Raw genomic sequence first — 21,145 nt, 5'->3', positions numbered from 1 at the left:
GTATAGAGAAAATCATAGAATAATAGATGTAAAATATTACTTTGGTGTTTCAATCTTAGAGAGTTAACTTACCTTAGCGCGACGCTCTTTATACGCATACTGATGTTGAACGCCATGCACCTTCTGGCCATGACTCTCCAGCGAGCAGCGTTGCGTGAAACTCTTCTCGCAAAGGAAGCACTTGTAAGGTCGCACACCTGTATGCGTCCGCGTATGCCTCTTGAGATCGAACGTATCGTTGAAGCCCTTCCCGCAGAACGTACACAAATAACGCTTCACGTCACTATGACACTTCATGTGACGATTAAGAAGTCGCTGAAGGCTGAAGTTCTTGCTGCACACGCGGCAGGTAAAGCGATTGGGATCATCGTCCTGTTGAGCAAAGAGTGGAAGAGTTATCATGCTATAACGACTTCTTGCAATCTTGCGGTATCGACTCGCGATTCGATACGTCATGAATTTGTTATGTCACAGCCATGTAGTAACGAAGATTGCGCAGAGCTAACGCACAAAGCAGCATTACCTTGCCAGGCGGAGTGCGATTAGCTCTTTCTTCATCCCGAGTAGCTGCGGCCTGCCTCTGACCCTCGATGGCTAAAGGATTCTTTATGCCATGACCACCATTAACAAATTCTAGCTGACAATCGCTCGGTAAACCCAGCTACGATGAGAATATACGTTAATTCTCGCTGTGTTTTTCGTGACGATCAGAAGATGACATCGGATAAAGCACTCAAATTGACTGAGCATTGCATAATAGAGTGGGAATTAATGTTCCACTCGTTATCATCTTTACATACCGATCTCACGTACGAATTTGTGTATCGATCTACAATTTTGCTTGAACAATTCAATTAAAACGAAAAATTCAAGGAACTCGTAAATTATATCGCGAACAACATTATTTCCAAATATCGTTAAAAACTCGATCCCGGGAGGTAATTTAATATCGTGAAACGAAGATATATGCTTTTGCCTGGATCAATTTGGGTTGCTTACCCTTTGTTGAAGTACACCGACCCGTTGCGAGAGCGGCGGTTCGCCTACCGATCCAGCAGCTTGAGTTGCGACGGTGGTGGGTGATACAACTGCTATGCGTGGACTGTGCGCGTGTTCTCCCAGTCCGCATGACGGTGAGGTACCAGATGAGGCTCCATCCAGGGAACAGCTTGCAGTGCCAGGGCTGGGTAAGCTTCCGCCTACGCTGCTACCGGAGTCTATCTCTAAACCTTCGAGATTAAGTAACCGAACCGTTAGCGCGGTATTAATCCTTAGTCCTAGATCAACGGATTAAAAATCTTCCGTTAGAAATCTAAGAATCTTTCGCGACAAATCGTACTACTTTTTACAGTTTTCTGTATTTTCAAATATTTTAATATAATTGTATGTCTCACACATGATGTATAAAACATTTATTAAATTGATAATTTTAGAGATATTGCTATTTACGTACGAACTTACTGTGTAAAAATATCAACGTTCGTTCAGTAATAGTTATACGAAAATATAAAAAACAATCGTGATAATTTACCGTTATTGAAATTCAATCCGGGACTCAGAAGATTTTGATGCTGCTGTTGCTGTTGTTGCTGCTGCTGCTGCTGCTGTTGCTGCTGGTGCGGTGAGGTAGCTTGCTGCTTCTGCTGATGTAACTGTACCTGAATTTGTAACTGCTGATCCTGCTGATGTTGATGATTCTGATTGACATGTAACCCAAGCTCTGGACGTTCCTTTTGAAGTGATTGATAACTCGACTCGCCGGCTGCGTAGCTCAATCCCGCCAACTTGGATGCGTTAAAATGTTGCGGAGTCGTATAGTGTCTGAGAAAAAGGGCACGCGATCTATCATCAACATGTTATTTTATTTCGTAATTGAAATTTGCAAATGGCATTCGGTATTACATGAAGATACTCGACTTTTATAAATTCAACTACGAAAAGCAACGATGAAAGCAAACAGCGAATGGCAGATATAGTATTAGTTAATCAACGAGCGCGAGTAGTTTCTCACGCTAGTTGAGCATGAGCTCACCTCGTGTCAAAGCCTCTGGTCAAGGCCATGCTGTGCTCGGGGAAAGGATCGACGCTAGGCTCAACGGGAGTGGTCATCTGACCGGCGTCCTGACCGATTCCACTGCTGCCAGTCGAGGCGGGCGAGTGTAGCGATTCTTCCAAAAGATCGCTGCTACCATCCTCGGTCTGCAGCCTGGGCAACAGAAGGTCCGCCGCGTCGCTGAGAGTTTCGAGAAGTGCCGTGTGATCAGACGGCGAGTTGAAGGTCAAGGTCGCTGCAGTGAACTGCAACGGGTCTACCACCATGGTACCAGTCACCATATCCACCATCATGCCAGTATCGGTGACGTCGTAAGTGCCATATTGGGAGGGAAGCAGGTCGTTCGGCTGAATTTTATAGCCCGCCAGCTCTTCCTCCTCTTCCTTAAACGTCAAACCGTAGGACGCGCAAACATTCGCGCAAACATTCTGAAGAAGAGAGTACTGCTTGCCCTCCTGTGCATTGTACTGCGCGTGCTGTGAGTTGTCCTGTTGACCAGTGTCGCATTCGATCCCGACGGCCGTCAATGGTGTAAGATACGCATTTCCTGCATAACGGCACAGATGATTGAAAATCCAGCAATAAACATCCATGAATCTTAATTTAACAAATTTATATATACATATATGCATAACGTGTTCTTTCAGATCTACTGAAAAGAATAATGATATCTTAACAATTGATGTATTATTCCCTAGATTTCAGAGAAGGAGTATTGTGATAATTTGATTAACTGAAGTGAAATTCACTGATTAATAGAAATGAATAATTCACTGTATATGGTTTTATTTTTTCATAATGTATCGTGATTAATAAAAGAGTTATAGCGTAACAAAGAAAAAGAAATTTATGCCACACTGAGAGTAACACCAAAATAATTATACACATATGCAACAGAATAACATCTTACAATTAGATTTGCCAAAAAGAGTGATACCTTGTAATTTTACATTCTGCAATAATATTTGCATCGCAGAGACTAGATGTCTGAAGATAAGTATCGCAATAATTTAATAATATTTTTTAAAAAGCGATATATAGTCCTGTATAGATAATAGTAAAAACAAAAACAAATAAATAGGAAAAAAATAAAACTAAAATAGCAACAAAAAATAATGTACAAGATAACATGGCATACGATGCGTCCAAATGTAGGACGTACTATTGCAATTTTATAAGACATGAATAATCGAAACCGCACGATAAACGCTCAAGTCAGAACTGACTTACAGTCGGCCACAATCGCAATTATATTTGAACAAAAGATGTAAACAATATCACGATCTGTTCAGATGTCCCGCTCTGTTATCCATTTTGATGACCCTTTAGACAAGATAAATATTACAGACTGAGTTCAAATATGTGATTAAAACTTCGAAGAATTATTGTAATAATAAATTTAATTTTAAAATTTACTTGATTTAGCTTAACAATTTAATTAACAAAACAAATGGCTGGAAATAACGCTACCATTTCTTGTTAATTAATACGTCTTTAATCAAACGTAATAAAAAAAGCGTTGTATCTGCAACGGTCAGAAATGCAATCTAATGCATGTTAATGTTAGAATTGATCTAACAATAACGAACCGCCTATCATTAGAAAGATTTCATTGCGGCGAAATATCGAGTCAAGAGTCGATTGAAAATCATTCACGTCTTTCTGATGCGAGGGAAATGAGTAAAATGAAAAAAGCGAAAGTAAGACGCGCTTATCTACCTTGAGAACTGTTATACTGATTGGCGAAGTTCGCAAGATTGTTGCCGCCTTTCAAGGATTCGTAGAATGGTGGCAAAGAGCCTGTCGGCGGCGAACTCGGTCCGTAGTTGCCACGACCTCCATTTCCACCGGGGGGCATACCGCCTGCACCCGCGCCTCCGCCTAGAGCACCACCACCACCACCACTGCCACCGCTGCCAAGGATCGCCCCATTTCCGCATCCTCCACCGATCATAGCACCACCGCTGCCGCTGCCGCCGCCGTTCGACGAGGGTGAGGAATTGTTGGCACCGCCACCGCCACCGCCGCCGGAAGAACCACCTGAATTCGAGGATCTGCCGTGGCCTGCAGCCGCCTGTACCACCTGAGACCCAGACAGTTTGACAGCCAGCAAAGACCTTGCAATCGAGGTGCTGGGGCTGCGCGCTGCCATCGCACCATCACGACACTTCTCTTCATCTTCCTCCTTTCGCTTCGGCACTGCATAATCTATGGGCTGCTCCTGAAATTATTATTAATATTATTGCCTACGTGCGTTAATTTTCATCAATTTTTTTTCTTTTTCGATTGTTATAAAAACATCAAAGTCTACATTTTCCTTCTAATTTTCTTTCTCACATTTTTTCGTCGCTTCTCTGTCTATCTCTTTCTTTTTCTGTTTTTTTGAGCTACCAACTTCCAAATAGCGCAACGGTAGGAGTATATATTCACGAAATGGAATCGGCTGTTATTCTCTCAAAAGAGCACCCAATGAAGTATTAAATTAAGAGATGATATTGTGTTGGTGAGATGTTAAGTTGTTAAGAGAAAAAAGAAAAATTTTATTAATGTAAGAGATAAAAATATAATTTAATAAGAGAATTTAGGAAAAAATATTGAAAAGTTAATTTATAGACATAATTGCAAGAAACTTGAATAAACAATTGATGATTTTTTTAAATACATAGTGATATATAAGTTAAAAATTGTCTTTCCAAAATTAAAATATAAAATATATAAAAGAATATCTTATACTTTATTTTATTGCGTATTTAATAAAATTATAGCAAAAAAGAAATTATATACACATAATATTTATATATTGTATAAATATAATTTATCTTTTTGTTATATTTCCACTTCAGATATGTTTATTCGTTTGTACATTTGTTGTTGCATGCTCAACTATAAAAAGAGTATTTAAGTATTTTTATGAAATATGCAATATTTTATTAAACATGCAATAAAATATAAAATATCAGTTTCTAAAAAACTACTTAAGAATTCTTAATTAATGATCAAAACTTAATTAATTGTACATCATTATCAACCATCTATTTTATTTTTTTTTTATATATAGATATATTTAGTGCCAAAATATGAAAAAAAAATATTAACGATTATCACATCATCAGTGATCTATAGATATACAAGATATCTGTAGAAGCATAAAAAGATAATGTAACGAGTATCTTACGTTATTAGTGTAATAAGCAGTGCATAATAATTTACTAAGCTTATTATTAAATGCACATCACATGCAGTCGGAAATCAATGAACTGCAAGCAGTCTTTTCGTTATTCAATTTTTTTTCTTTTCCAATTATTTTTCGATTCTTGCAACTTCTTTTATTTACCCCTTTTCCTTCCTTCTAGATTCTTTCTAATTGAAGTCTCTTTTCATCATTATCTCTTTTTATCTCTTCCACTTTATTGTTCTTTACAGGTACTATTACTATTCACCGTTATATTTCTTGTCATATTCTAGAATTTTTCAACCAATATGATGTAGCACACCAGGGTGCCATAAAAGGTTTCCAAATGTGTACAAATTTTAAATAAGATAAACAGAAGCGAAAAAAATTAGAAAAAAGTTAAAAAAGAATTGTAAAAATTATATCATTAGTAGAACAAAATTACTTTTCAAATGATAAAATAAAAAATAAACATTTTAAAACACTTTACTTTTTATTTCTGAATATCGTGTTAATGATATCTAATAAAACATTTATGCTGAAGTGTGTGTGTGTGTATTAATGATGCACCTCTAGAAATTTGGCTCATTATTTAATGTGCCATTGAATTGAAAAAAATTAAACAATGTTGCCCAAGATGTATTAATGTAGTTTCTTAGATAAACATTTTTCAAAACAAAACATTATATCCAAATACACAATCGTTCTTCACTTTCGATATAAAATCGATATAAAATCTGTTCCTAAAGAGAGGGGTGGGGGGAGAGAGAGAGAGAGATATATATATATATATACTCGCGAAATTACTGTGAATTACTGTGCACATTTTCATAGAAATTACAAGCTTTCGTACTTCAATATGAAAAACAACAGCATACAAAATCGCAAGAAATTGCTCAGCGGATCGCAAGTTAAGTAATGTTACGCATAATACCATGCAAAATTTTCCTCGCCCTTCTTTATCCGCTTTGTCGCTATACATAATGTATGAGGCATTGCGAGGAAGTTAACGAAATCCTGTTGAAATTAACGAAGCGTAACTGAATCAGCCTAATAACAGACTCCTATTCCCTCGGATGTACTTAAATATCTTGTACGCATATTTTTATTGTTGTTATTCGTTATTTTTCAATAACTGGAGAAATATATGAAATGTTTTAACTGCATATAATGCAAAATCGCTGCTGTTGCTATCCGACCGAACATACATCAATTACTGTCCACACAATAAAAAGTACAAAATCAAGACATAAGACATTCGAAAGATAGGTACCATTAGTTAGAAAAGTGCATAAATGCACGATTATTCACAAAAACTATTCATCTAGAACTGGTTTTAAAGCCTTGGACATCATCTTTCATTTATAATGGCTTGGTTTACCTGTTCTGGTTCAGGTGCTTGTATTGGGTCGATTCTTTCGATCTCGATCTTATTTTCTTCCTTCCTAGAGGTACCTTGGGGTGGCACCCTCTGAATAACGGAAACCCTTGTTGGTGGTTCAACACGGGGTGCTTTCGGTGGCGTTTGCGGCCTAGGCAATGCAACCTTCTCTGACTTCGACAGGAACTGTGGTGGATCATCCGAGGCTATCGGCGGGCTACTGTATTCTTTCCGCTCCGCCCTGGTGAGCACATGACGTCTACTACCATACGGCACGTCACCACCGAGGATGCTGGAGAAAAACCGTCTTGGAGGATTAGTAGCATTACTTGTCACCGGGTGCGGGGGTGACAGTGATGGTGCCGGACTGCTGCTGCGAAAGGATTCCGGGGATGTTGCACGATCATCGTCAGTCTTGTCCCGATCTATTGACAAAAGGAGAAAAAGGTTAAAATTCCAGCATTATGGTAAACTATTGTTTACTAAAACTCCTAAGACAGTTTGTTGCAACTGTAAAGAACTGTATCGAACTGTATCGAATTAAAGAAAACTTTTTTCTATGCGAATCTGTTTTTGTTCAGCTGAACACACACGTCAAACTGAATTCTTTTATATATAATATTATTATTTAATTTGATTCAATGGATATTGGAAAATTTTATTAAAGATTCACATATACAACTCCTTCATTAATAAAATATAGTATTACGACAGTTTAGTAAGATCTGGCGTTCTACCTATGAGTAATTTATCAATTGACAAGAAAGTCTTCGGTACATCACACAAACATATTCCAATACAAGAATTAATTTGTTATTACTAGCATCCTGTTGATATATCTGTCGATGATTCGTATTTATAAACTTGATTTAAATTTATAATGACTGAATTTGTATTGATTGAATATATCTTTGGTCAGTATGAAGTAAATTACATTAATCATAATCTAGTAAGTAAAAGATCCTATAGAAAACACTGCAGAAAGCAATATGACAAAGGCTTTTTCTGAAAAACACGAGACCTTGCTCTTTTTAGTTTCGACCTTATAATTTTCTTCGGTACGGCATACAATAAACTGGGAATTTCAACAGACTTCCCATTTCAAGGCTCGCACAATTTAACACTTAACACGCGACACGGATTTACGATTCATACGAACGACGACATCGACACAAGGTGAGACAGGAATTAAATCTCGATACGTATGCAAGCCGATCGGGACTCGGCAGTCGGCATACGTAATGCACAGACGAGGCAACGACCACGACACGGCGACGACGACGACGACGACGACGACGGTCATAACCGTCAGTTGGCGGTTGGCCCGCTGCTCTCCGTGTCTGAATTTACGAGCAACCTTGAAGATTCGCAGGTACCGTATAGCGGCTACGGCCATTTCGCCGTACGTTCGTCCTTCGCACGCGTACGTGATCTCCCACTTTTCTCCTCGAGCATGTCTCAGAGTACGCGGACAAGTAACTGTCTTTAATTAGCGAGCGATAACCAATTGCGGCACCGATCGCCTCCTCCCGTTGTTATTTCCCTCGAGAAAAGCAAACGGATATTGAGAGTCGCTCGATATCCTCAATCATCTCCAACTGAGATAGCGATATTACAAGATTTCCCACGATAAAGTGATTTCCTAAGGTGGTGGGTTTATGGATGCAAAATCGATATCAATATAGGATATCAATATTTTTACCAATCAAAAAAATTTAGTGACATTATTTGTTTATTATATATTTATTACTTCATCCCTTAGTTATGTAGGTAATTTTGTATTGGAAATAGTTTTGCATCAATAAAATCGTGTCCACCAATGATAGAATCGAAATAAATGAAGACTGAGAAATAAAGTAATAAATATATAATAAAATAATAAAAAAAAAAAAAACTGAACGATGTCGCTAAATTTTTATCGTCGGCAATGATTGTCATTTAATAATAGTAACTTTATAATTTTTTTCCGTCGCAACGCAGTGCAGTGCTTTTACACAATTTTAAAGATGATCTATTATTGGATGTGCGACGCACGCGATCTCTCGACTTTCGAGACTTATCAAGTGCTTTCCGACGAGCACGAGGACACTGTGTAATCATATTGTTAGAGTGACAACCAGGAAATTATCTGCGCGAGGACGCGGTGTTTTACTCTGAGGTCATTACGGAAAATATATTGAAGGAAGAAAAGTCTCTTCACCTATAAGATATCAATATCATATGTACTTCGACATTCTTACCGTTTGTAAATAAAAAAAAAAAGAGTATTATTTAATCAACAATTTTATCTGCAATTAACATTCGTTATGTACTTGAAATTATTAAAAAAAAGTAATATATATAAATGCCACACACAAGATATCTTAATGTTACAAAAATCACTGGGAATATGCGGGTAAGTTAAGAAGTTAAGAGTCGCTTCTGTACGACAGAGTCGTTAAGAGATATATATAATGCTCAAAGCACCTCGTCGAAATGCGGAGTGGTCGAAATAGAGGAATTTAAATCCCTGGGATTCACGCCCGCGGCGTCCTCGAGGAGGACGATCTTTTCTGGATCTTCTCGAAAGGCTCTTGTCCCTGAGCTCGGAATCAACCGCAGGCTATCCCGACCTCGAAATTAAATAGTTAGACGAGGTGCCTAACGACATCTTTTGCGCAATCGCTTGCGTCACGACCTGAACCCCTGAAGGTAACAGCCACGGCGAAGGCACCAAAATGGCGGTTCCGTTCGTCGGGCAATCTTCGGTGGAAAGAATCACGCCGCGTGCATGCGTGCATGCATGCGTGAGTTCCTCTGACCAAATCCCCCTAACAGGTTCGGCTGCGCTATAAATACCTGCGGCGCAATCGTCGTGACCGGGGTACCGATGTACGCCTCTACCTATCTTCGACTCTCTCTCTCTCTCTCTCTCTCTCTCTCTCTCTCTCTCTCATCCCGATTCTCTGTCATGCTCTCTCCCCGTCCATTTCTCGTGAGTCAGATTTCTCTCTCTCTCTCTCTCTCTCTCTCTTTCTCATTTTTCCTTTCGCTTCTCTTTTCCCTTCGCACAGCGAGAAAGAGAAAGAAAATGAAATGAGAACCGGTACATCGAGTCGGAATCGAGAGGAACGGGCTTGCTCACGGAGCGAAGAAGACAAGGAGGAGAGATCGACCAAGAGGATCGGGACGGTGAGGAAATTCCGGTAAATCGAGACACAGTCTCCACCACTGTAGTCGGGAAGTCGGTTTTGTAATTAAGAATAAACTAATGATTAACCTTCATGTTTGATTATATTCATTCGAAAAATTAGTGGAAGATTAATGATTTTATTTTTTATAAAATTAATTAATTATTTCCCTCATAATTGAAATAAGCACTTTTCAAATGCTGAAACATAAGAAAATCCGATAAAATATGAAAAGATGCAAAAAGACAAGAGACGTGAAATATATCGCACACTTAGAAAACTGTCTGGATAGATTAATTGGAATTCTGGTTAAAAATTGACGAATCAAAATTTTCTGGTTAAATCTACTAAAATTCGAAATCCTGATTAATCCGAATCTTTCCGTCCATTTTCAATCGTTCATTTTCAATCACAGTTTTCTCAGTGCAGCGTTAAAGATTCGACTGAAGACGTCGGCAGGGTTCCCTTAGAATCCTTAGACAGACGACGTTGCAGTTGCTAGTCCAGAGCAAAAGGGTGTTGAGACGAATGTGCCCGCTCGTGGAACGGAGTGCCTCACGAGCGATCGAGCGGAGAAGATCGATACCCGGACTCGGATGTAACGACTGAATCCTCACAATTCCCAACGTGAAACCCAGGGAGCACGATGCTGAAACGAGCGGAGTACACTTCCTGATCTATACGAGGCCTCGAGGTCATTGCCATTACGGGCTAAGGCGCTTGTCGAAACTATCCCGAGGCCGCGTTTAGCGTGACTTCTGCATCCTAGACTTGCCTGTCGTCGCGCATCGGTGTGTTCGTTCAACGTTGACGCGAAGAATTTGTTACTCGCGGCATTACACGTTGTTAAATTCATTATGTCAAATTATACCATTAATATAGACATTATTTGTTGACTTTAATAATCACAGAAATGGATTGATTTACGTTACACGGAAAAAATGGTTTTGTTGAAGTAACAAAAAATTTAGCTAGATTAGAAATTTGAAAATAATTTTTGTTGGACCACAAAAATAATTGTATAGGTGTAGGATATTCAAATTGATTGTCAAATCTTTTTGCAGCATTACTCATCATTTTTGAAATTTCTATGTATTATTTTTAGATGTGTGTCTTGATCAATTCTTTAATAAATAATTCAGCAAAATCTTTCTTTTCGTGTAAAAATAATAAAATGTTAACTTCAGGCATTGAGTCATTGCTCCTTTGATGTTTAACAATATACGCGACGCTAAGCGATCAAAATAAAAACAAAGTCACGTTTTCTCTGATCCGATCCAATTCCAAACTGTGCTTGCAAATGTGAGAACCGCCCTCGATACCGTTCTGTTATCATTCGGAGTACATCGTGGCGTTAACTTCAACATTAAATGTGTGGTGTGGAATACCAGTCCGAGTCTTCAGCTATCAACATTTACCAGTGGTTTCTCAAGACCGACGATAAAACATCCATCTTATGACGTTTATGGCGACCCGTAAATCTCCAGCGAAATGTATATATATATATATATATATATAATGCAACTCGTCGATTACTTCATCATCCGACACATTGTTCTGGTCTGTATGCAGATAAGCGAAATAAACAAGGCGTAAATGGCGAAGGCGCGCGTTGCCGAGCCGCGGTGTGTTAGCCGAAAGGAAAGGAAAGGAAAAACCTGAAAAAAGGACTCGAGAGCAGGGAGCGGTCGGTCGTAAGTAGGTCGGCTAAGCCGCGCCGTTTCGTTCGATCGAGCAGATATTACAACGGCTTACGAAGGCGTAAAGCCTGGACGATGCTGACGGTGCATCGTCCATGCCAGCAAGAGAACTCGCAACAGGATCTCTCCGCCTGAACCCGGTCGCGACCCAGGCTGGCTTTATACCTGGCAGGTTTTCTCGAATCTCGCGCTTCGATCTCGAGACGTTCCTCTTATAAATATCTTGATTTATTTTTCTTTTCTCATTAAGCTTACAGAGAAGAAAAAATACTACAACACTAACACGTTTACATCCAGCGCGTTCTATAAAATCTTCTTAAAAATTTCTTTTAATTTCCTCACGATCTCTTTTGAATTTTTCCAAATCTTTCGTCCTTTCTTTCCTATCGCAAATTCGACAAACGTTATACATCACAATATTATTGACGTCGTCTCAAATCGATGCTACTTGCTCTACTACGCGAAACTGCGGCTTCGTGTCGAGATTTTTATTGGAGTACTATTGGAGTACTCTATTGAACGTAAAGAAATTCCAGACAAGGACGCAGCGGAAAAATCGCCTCCCCCCCCCTCCCCCCGGAATCCGAGCCGAGGCGTTCGCGATCGCGAGAAAGTGCGACATCCCGTATGCGCGATCTCGCGCGCGATATCTGCGTAGCGTTTGCGTAGCGGTACCGTGCGTGGGTCGAGTCGTCGTCGCGCGAACAGCAAGGTGACACCGTACGTATACGCGGCCACTTGGTCGCTTTACGTAATGGACACGTGCGGTGCGCACGAGCAAGCGCGCGCGAATTACCTCCACATTGCGCGAAATCCGTGCATGTTCCATGTTCGGAGCAATTTGCGTTTCGCGGTGCAGGAATCGATGCCGGCGAAATGCGAATTCCTCGCCATAAGAACGCCGCCGGAGAAATAATGTTGCACCAAGAAAAACGTTTCATACGTGCGACGTGTGACTTGAAACTTCCTTCCTTTTTAAAATTTTTGTAGCGATCGAAATTTCGTTAGATTAATTAGAATAAAAGAAATGTGGAAATTGGAGCGAAATTCTGAAAGGACCAGTTAAGTGGTATGTAAACATCATCGTCATCTAGAATATCTATTTTGCGTTTACTAAAAAAATATGCAAAATTATGCGGACAAGTGTAAAAATCACATGACTCAATGACGTAACTGTATAATACATTTTCGTGTGATTTTTGCACTTACCGTTCCTATAATTCCGTATACTTTTTACTATCCTTATGCTTTTCTCACGTCACAAAGGAAACACGTAAACAATAATAAACGAGAGAGAAGTAAAATTATGTGAGCAAAAATTACACGATACTAGCTGTACGTGCATGATAAATGTGCGACTTCGACATTTGTTCACTTTTCTTCGAGTATACGTAATTTAGTGTGTAATCTCAAAAGTAAATACAATCTCTAAGACGATAAAATGTTATGTCAGGCACTACCGTTAGAATACGCAGTGAAAAATAAATTATTTTATAAGCTTGCATATTTTCTATCCAGATTTCCATCTAATCTTAATATTGACAGTGCTCTGTAATTTTCGTTAAACCAGGCTGCATCTATAGCACTGACTTCATGCAACCATGTTTGCGTGACTTAATGCCTAACTTAATTGCATTCTCCGGCACGGGGAAGGATCTTAATTTTGGAGCAAATTGTCGGCCTGGCTTTGTCGTTCCCAAATTACACGCGTCCCGTTTTTATCAGTTTCAATAATCGCAATTGAATCGGTCATGCCGATCACACACGCGATCGTGTTTTCCTTTGCGATTCGCCGGCCAGCTCGATCGTGCCAGCAGAACGAATGCATCGGTTCGCGGATAATGCATCGCACATACGAGTTCTGCGCTTCCTAGAAGCTACGAGACACACATCTGCACGTGCACACGTACACATATTTATACGGCCTGGTAACGCCACGCTTCAGAGAGCTTCCTTTCTATGGTCGAGCGGAAGATCGAGACGTTAGCCGACGACGACGACGACGACGACGACGACGACGTTTCTTCGCTCGACCTTGGCACTCGGTGAAAAGTTGCGAATGAAAAAATCACCGGTCGCTGCATTTTGCGCTGGAGGGTCAGGAATAAAGAGAGAGGAGGAGGAGGAGGAGATCAGTGCAGTGTGGGGGAAGACCGGTGCAACTCCGACGTAGCCGGTCGAGCGTGTAGCTGGAGATCGCACAACGAGGCACAACGTTGGTTCTTAGGAATTACTGTTTGAAGGAAAGTGTCGATAACGCGACCCGATACACCACGATGAAATATGACAAAGTGAATTGAGACTGTCCGATACTACTCGGCCACATCAGGCCTGTTCTTTCGATAAACCCTCTGAACTGATCCACACGGTTCAATAAATTCAAGTCGAATTATTAATATTGTAATTCAGTATAATACTAAAGCGACAAAAAGTATTGTATATACAACATTAAAAACATGACGTAATTGTCCTTACATGACGAAACTGTCTCCCGGTGTCCAGAGAAATCTTACCGATAACCATTTTGCAGGAAACCATGAAAAAAAAAACGCAACGATGCTTATGTTATAGGACATTATACTGTATACGCGTCATCATTATCTTGCGATTTCAAGTGGATACGCAACTATTCGCATAATTCAACATCGATTGTATAACTCCGTTTTTATGACCGTATTGCATAATGGGCATCATCTTAGGAATTATGAAACGATTCAAGTCTCCATCTGAGTAAAAACGTGAAAAATTCAAAATAAAAAAAAATGTATATCAATGACAAGCGACATTGACTTCTATTTATGAAATTAAAAAAGCGATTAAATCGAATCATTGTATTAATCCATATCTGTGATTAATTTCATTCTAAGCGATTAGATCATTTATATATAAGCCAGTGCTGCCCGTAATTTCATTCCCCTCTAATTAGAATAGCGGGGAAAATGGCAGCGGTAAATCCACCTTGGCAGTCTCATTCGTCGTATTTCGATTGGAATTTTTTCCAAACAGATAAGCGGGATCACAGACCGTGGCAGAAATCGTCGCGACTGAGCGATGTCATTCGATTACCCGTTGTTAGAGCACTAAACCGCAGACTACGCCATCATTTGGAGATAATAACTCGTGCAATTATACAGGAACAAAGACCAAAATTATTCATCGAGTTGATACGAAAAGTTCGCATCGTTTCTTCATCGAATATGTTAATTATATTAAATATACATTTAGAAAATTAAAGTCCTTAAAAAATAAATTTTAAAAAATTCTCTCTAAATAAGAAAATAAAAGTATATTTAAAGTTATGATAATAATCTCATTTCGATATCGTTAGAATTTTGAATTCGACTTTAATACAAATTTTTTACACCAATCTAATACTTAAAAATCTGAAAGGAATATATATAATAGTTCCACTTTCTTCCCAAATCTTTGAAAACTTCTAAGATATTTATATAAATCGTAATAAATAAATAAATTTAAACTACGATAATTAAAGAAAAAGTATTAAGTATAAGCAATCAGAAGTATAAGCGATCTCGCGAATTGAAATTTTTCATCACCGTACTGGAAAAAGAACCTGATTGTATTAATTTGAATTCCAGTTGAAAATGGACAAATTCGAATCTTCTAGTTGACTATTATAATTCTAGTTGAGATAACTAGGTAGATTGATATCATCAGAACCTTCTGGTTCGTTCATTTTCAATCAGAAATTTTTATCGTGAAGGAGAAGCAACTTTCGCGTTCATATAAGGTTCTATCCGAGTTTAGTATAATCGACATCGGCCACATTACAATGCGACGTTTTCCACGATGAGAGCGGACTCAACGCTAATTATCCGTAATAGCTATACACGCGTTAATTCACCGTCGCGAAACGATCGCACCGATACGCTAGCGCGTCTCTAGAACGAGATTTATCGCACTGAACGTTCTTTTCTTTTGCACTTGGCCCCCTTGCTCGGAAAGAATTTCGGTCACGGCCCTCTTACGCCATTAGCTGCCGCCGTCTCCACCGCCGCCGCCGTACATTCATCGTTCTCTGTGTGCGAAATGTGTTGTATATGCACACCAACTAACGACGACGATGACGACGATGGCGTACTCACCGAGGTGTACCTGCTCGCGGCGCTTTCGACGACGAGTCGAACCTGTTCCCCCGCGCGCGACGAGAAGTCCGGTGTCGTTTCAACCGGTGGACCTCGGCGTACGTGTCTGCGGGGTGTTCCGCAAGATTTGCGTTAAGCCTCAGGGACGTATTCACGCCGGGAACGATGTAAGCCTCGCAAAATGTTTATTCGAAGCGTAACACATATGTACGAACGTTCGCATTTTCAAAATGCGCACAGCTGAGAGAAAAGGTTTTTGGAATTTTGTGAATATAATTGTACATATGTTACCATAATTTTGGTTATGCTACAATGTTAATAATAATAACTATATATATATATATTATATATAGTTTTATGAACAAATATACATATATCTAGTACCAAAATAACTATAAACTGTAATCATTGTTATCATAAAAATAATTGTAATTACTGTAATTTAACTATAATTTTTGAGACAACTGTACTATATAATCTGAAAATATATTATATGTCGGTTAACTATTTGTTAATAGAATTATACATATTACATACAATTATTATGATTAACATTACAGCAGTAATAGCTATAATTATAGTAATATCTAATTATAGTCATAAGTAACAAAAACTTTTCTCTACAAATATATATATATCACATGGGCGTAGAGCCGAGTTATGATTCGAACGATGATCTTCGAAGAATATAGTCGAGAACTGTGAAAAGAAATTAAATTATTACATACGTAAAGCTTACGTTTACAAAGAGAAGGCCCAATCCTGCCTTGCAGGCTAATGAAAAATCGAAATCGGAACAAATTAGTTACATTTCTGTGGTGTACCTAATGTTTGGTAACTGTACGTGAAAAGAAATGTATAAAATTTGTCGGATATTTAATTTCACGCCTCTTTTTGCAACGTACACGTCACGGTACCGCGAAGACCCGTGTACGTACCCCTATGCGAAAGGACACGCACACGCGTGCGTGTACGTACACACGCGGGCGAGCGCGTACGATTAGACATGCATGCACGCATAGCGAGGCTTACGGACGATGCATTGTAATTCGTCGCAATGACTGCACATCCTGGTGTACTAAGCCTTTGCAACAGGTGCGCGTCACTGAGCGCGATTACCTGCGTGTCAACGACAGTTAAAGCTCGTATGTGCACTGGATGTAACAGTATTTATCTACCGCGCGGTACATACGATGCGTCAATGGCGTTTCTTTCGGAACGTTTCTTTTTTTTTTTCCTCGCATACCCGAAACGTATATCGAAATCTTAACGCGAAATTACGATCTTAACTTTGATTTGCGTCGTTCTCTGACTGCTACCTAATTAACGCTTAGCAGTTAGTAACAAAATATGTCAAGATTATTAGTAAGAGTATTTATTACTTTTATTTGAAATCTATTGCTTAACACAAGTCGGTACCATTTGATAAGTATTGATTTTGATATTTTAAAAATAATAGTATTTATTTTAGAATTTCGAGGAATTCAAATTGATGTAATAGCAGTATATTACTTTTATAAATTAAAGAAATTTTAATTTTACGAGAAAGACTGGTATTTCCTCACACAGAAAGAACAGTTTTGCTTTTTAAAAACTTGGCAAGATACAGATCAGAAAATAATTTTGTTGGACTATCAAAATAATTGTGTAGGATACTCAAGCTGGTTGCTAGAATATGATATTTTGCAACATTGTTATCATGCTAGAATTTTCTATATAATTATTTTGATTGGTCCAACAAAATTTATTTTCAGTTCTTTATTTACCTAAATTATTATTTACATATTTCAGCAAAATCGTTCTTTCGATGTAACCATGATAGTCTTATAAACATCAGGAATTAATTTTATTTCATTAATTTCAATTAACTAGAAGAATCAAAAGAATTCTTTTTTTCAGAATGCGGTAAGTACTACATACGTTGATTTCACGACAAGTGAACGTTATACGTGGTAATAATTATTTTCTCGATTGCACTGTATATGTAGTTTGAATAAAAAGAAACTGGAAATGTAGCGTGACTCTGATAAACATTTCTTAAAAATCCACGATGATAACGAATACGTTCGATCGGTCGTAATGTTGTTCTACGAGTTTAATAACGACTAGTTTCATACGACTGATCGTGCCGGCCCTGCTAGTTCCCTTCGTCGCATCGAATTTAACGCATTCCACACGCACGGCGACAGTGCGATCCTCTTTTGGTGCGGCCATCGGCTAAGTGGAATGAGCGTGCGTCGCACCGCAATTGCATAAAACGCACCGTATCGCCACGGGCTTCATGCAGAGTGACGTTGTGATCGAGGAACGACTCGAAACCGGCTTGGAACGACGTATTCTAAAATTCTAGTGGTTAGCAAGGATAAACGCGGATAAATAATTTGGAGAAAGAACCGCGTGACACCTGCTGAAAGTAGTACGTCACTCAGAAAATGAACAATCCACAAAGTCGTGTATCCGGTCGTAAGTATTATAAAATGTTTACGGAATCGCGCGATCAGGAAATGTAAGTAGTTTTCAAAAAATCCATTAACTTCTAGTTTACCGAGTGTCTGATAAATACGTTAAAACTTGAAGGAATTGATTATCTCTAATTAACATTTATATATTTAATATAACTGCGAATTGAAGAATTATGGGTAGATCTTTTGTGGAATAAACTTTTTAAGTACATCAATCTCCCTTCTTTTTTTTTTCGAAGAATTAAATCTAATACAATTTAATTTAAATCTCTTTAAAAGAAGTGTGGAGAAATTAAACAAATGCATTGTATAGTCAATATTAATCAGAAACATTCATAAAATAAATCATTGAAATATTTTTTCATATTTAAATACAAACAGGAATGCAGACAGTTTATAAATAAATGCAGATATGTTCTTTAATTTATGTTGCATATATTTAGAAAAGAGGAATCTCGATACGGCAATAAAAGATTCAAATTTAATACTTAGAAAAAAATTTTTTTTAACAAACATTTGTTTAAATAGCTCTAAATAAATAATTATTAAATGTCAACATATATATTTAGTACAAAAACAATTAATTTGATTTAACTATCATTTTTTTTTATCGAGTAAATGTTTATTTACTGTAATTAAATGTTTAGTGCTATTCAAACAAATATTAAGATATAGTAAATTTTTTTCAGTGTAGTGGGTTCGCATAAATTCAACTTTTCGATTCGATTCGAATCACCGAAGAATACAAGGAGAGTTCCATACACTGCGTTGAATTTCTAGTCAGTGACTCTCGTCGGCCTATGTCCTTCTGTCTATTCCCCACCGTCTCTCACCGCTACGTGCCATTGCGAGATTCTATGTACATAATACCGACACGGTCGCCTTGGCCGTCGTGGAGATCACTGACAGCGGGCTTGAGCTGTAAGTCGCGTTGCGTAACTTTCGCGCGAAATCGAAGGTTCCTATACGATTCTAACGGAGCCACATCGTTGCCTAACATACTTGCCAAATAGCCCAGCTACGAAACTCATCAACATTCACGATAAGAACCCGTCGTTGTCCCACCATTTTAAGGCCGTGGCCATGAATCCATAACAGACACAAGTTCATGCAATTATAGGACAGTTATGCCACGTAAGCCATTTCTACGTACACTGTAAAAATTTTAATTTTAACTTAAAGACGAATAATAGACTTTGAGACGTCAAAAAAGTTAATTTTAACAATTTTGCAATTCTCAGAAAGTCAACTATATACGTCTTCAAGTTAAAATTAACATTTTATTTTATTTTTTTTTTAGTGCTTTTTTTAGTGTTTCAATGCTTAAAAAACGCAATTTAACTTTTCAATACAACTCTCCGTACGGACATATTCAGATTTGTTTTCAAATAAATAATTTTTAAATAGTACCACAAGTAAACATTTATTTGCAGCAAATAAATATCTATTTGCTCAATAAAAAACATAAGAGTTCAATGATATTAAAGAGGTTTTTATATCAAAATTAAACATTTACTTAGAACTATTCACGCAAATATTAATTAAAATTCAGTATTACCTTTTTTCAGTTTAATACTAAATATTTAGGAGAGTAGAAAATTATTTTTGGTCATATGAATCGAGCATTTGATTAGATTACTTCACTCAGCATTTAGCAGCTATTACCAGACTCTTCTTTTCTCAACGCATCCGCGGGAACATTCCGAGAGAAGGAGGAATCGTCCGGGAGAAGAAAAATATTATCCCCGCCCGCGACGGACAAGCGGCGACGCATCGCTTAGGTGAGCATTGAAATCTCCGGTCCGGCGCGCCTTGGCGCATCGGAACGCATACACGTGTCGGCTCGTCCATCGCCGCACGGCTCGCTGTAGCGCGAGCGCAGGAAACGTTATACGTACAGCGCGCGCGGTGTACCATTACGATCTCGCATCAGTCTGGATTCCGTTTGATCGGCAACGCGGAAAATGCAAATAAAACCAATACTCCGTGCGCGCGTGCACGATACGACACGCGGAGACGTACGTTTACGTAACGCACTCGACGATCTCCCAGCCGACGATGCACGCGCGTACGATGAATCTTCTTCTCTTCCCCCGTCAAGGATAACGATATTTACCGTCGCGACGATATTTATCAAGCCGCACTTGCCGCACGAACGAAAGAGCTCTAAGCAACGTACATCTAATGAGACGATTTATACGCGAATCATTAAATTTGAGAAACGATGAATCACTTAATTGGACACCGTCGTATTAATTGAACGGATGCGTCGGTCACGCATCTGAAAAAAGATGGTATATTGTGGTAAAATATGCAGGCATAGTGAGAGGCAGCCTTAGAATGACGCTTAACAATAAGTCGCTTCCGTATAATATAAATGTTTAATTAACATTTATATTATAATTAATAGTAAAAACCGGCCAAGAGGGAAGCAGAAAGAATAACGCGTGCATCTGCAGGTATGGTGATCGCCAGGCCATCGACATCGCGTTTTGCGTATAGTCTCGTGAGCGCAGGGAACCTGACGCAAAACAAGAATCAGAAAAATAGGAAGAGACGGATAGAGAAGAGGAGGAGTGAGATCGCGCACAAAAAAGAAAAGAGAAAAGAAATAAAGGAGGAGCCGTCCCGGTCACTTTCCTAAACCAGTTTTAGGACTACATCCTCCACCTACTACTCACTATACCGTTGTAAAAGTACCACCCGTGATCGACCTCGACTAGACCGTCGCCCGAGGACTAATATACCCAAACGAAAAATCAGCAGTGAATTATGTAACTAAACTATGCAGCTACGACTCGCCGAGCACGCCAATTTTCACGCAATTAGTCAAACTTCGGTTTATCTTTACGGCCGCTAAAAATGACGAAAAAGTCATTACATCCGTAACGACTCGCGATAACAATAAGTGCATCTGGAGGTGTTGAGACAAAAGTAATTATGTAACGTGAAAAACCTCGTTAATACCGATTCTTGCCCTTGGAGTAACAAAAAAAAAACTGCCCAAGGAGAACAAAAAAGCATGATAACATTAAAATGCTGTCAAAATTGCTTCCGGAGTATATTAAAAATTATTGTTCAATTACATAGATAAGCTTAAC

General features: G+C 38.6%; 1 protein-coding gene across 4 annotated transcripts in view; it reads right to left on the bottom strand.

The window, feature by feature from the left end:
• Nucleotides 1–21,145, bottom strand: part of LOC108750796 (protein ovo-like) — a 27,963-nt gene that overhangs the window by 3,398 nt on the left and 3,420 nt on the right. Inside the window, exons 2-8 of one of the 4 annotated variants that reach the window (XM_018490544.1) lie at nt 6,607–7,031; nt 3,773–4,274; nt 2,033–2,600; nt 1,532–1,842; nt 1,021–1,277; nt 524–661; nt 73–372 (exon numbers count right to left, since the gene is read on the bottom strand). In XM_018490544.1, coding sequence (XP_018346046.1) covers nt 73–372; nt 524–661; nt 1,021–1,277; nt 1,532–1,842; nt 2,033–2,600; nt 3,773–4,274; nt 6,607–7,031 — 2,501 coding nt within the window. The remainder of the gene's footprint in view (nt 1–72; nt 373–523; nt 662–1,020; nt 1,278–1,531; nt 1,843–2,032; nt 2,601–3,772; nt 4,275–6,606; nt 7,032–21,145) is intronic. The other 3 variants (XM_018490546.1, XM_018490545.1, XM_018490547.1) reach the window with 3 other exon arrangements.

Source organism: Trachymyrmex septentrionalis, unplaced genomic scaffold, assembly GCF_001594115.1.
Source record: "Trachymyrmex septentrionalis isolate Tsep2-gDNA-1 unplaced genomic scaffold, Tsep1.0 scaffold37, whole genome shotgun sequence".
In the NCBI taxonomy this organism is placed as follows: Eukaryota; Metazoa; Arthropoda; class Insecta; order Hymenoptera; family Formicidae; genus Trachymyrmex; species Trachymyrmex septentrionalis.
This window is presented reverse-complemented; position numbering and strand designations above follow the sequence as displayed.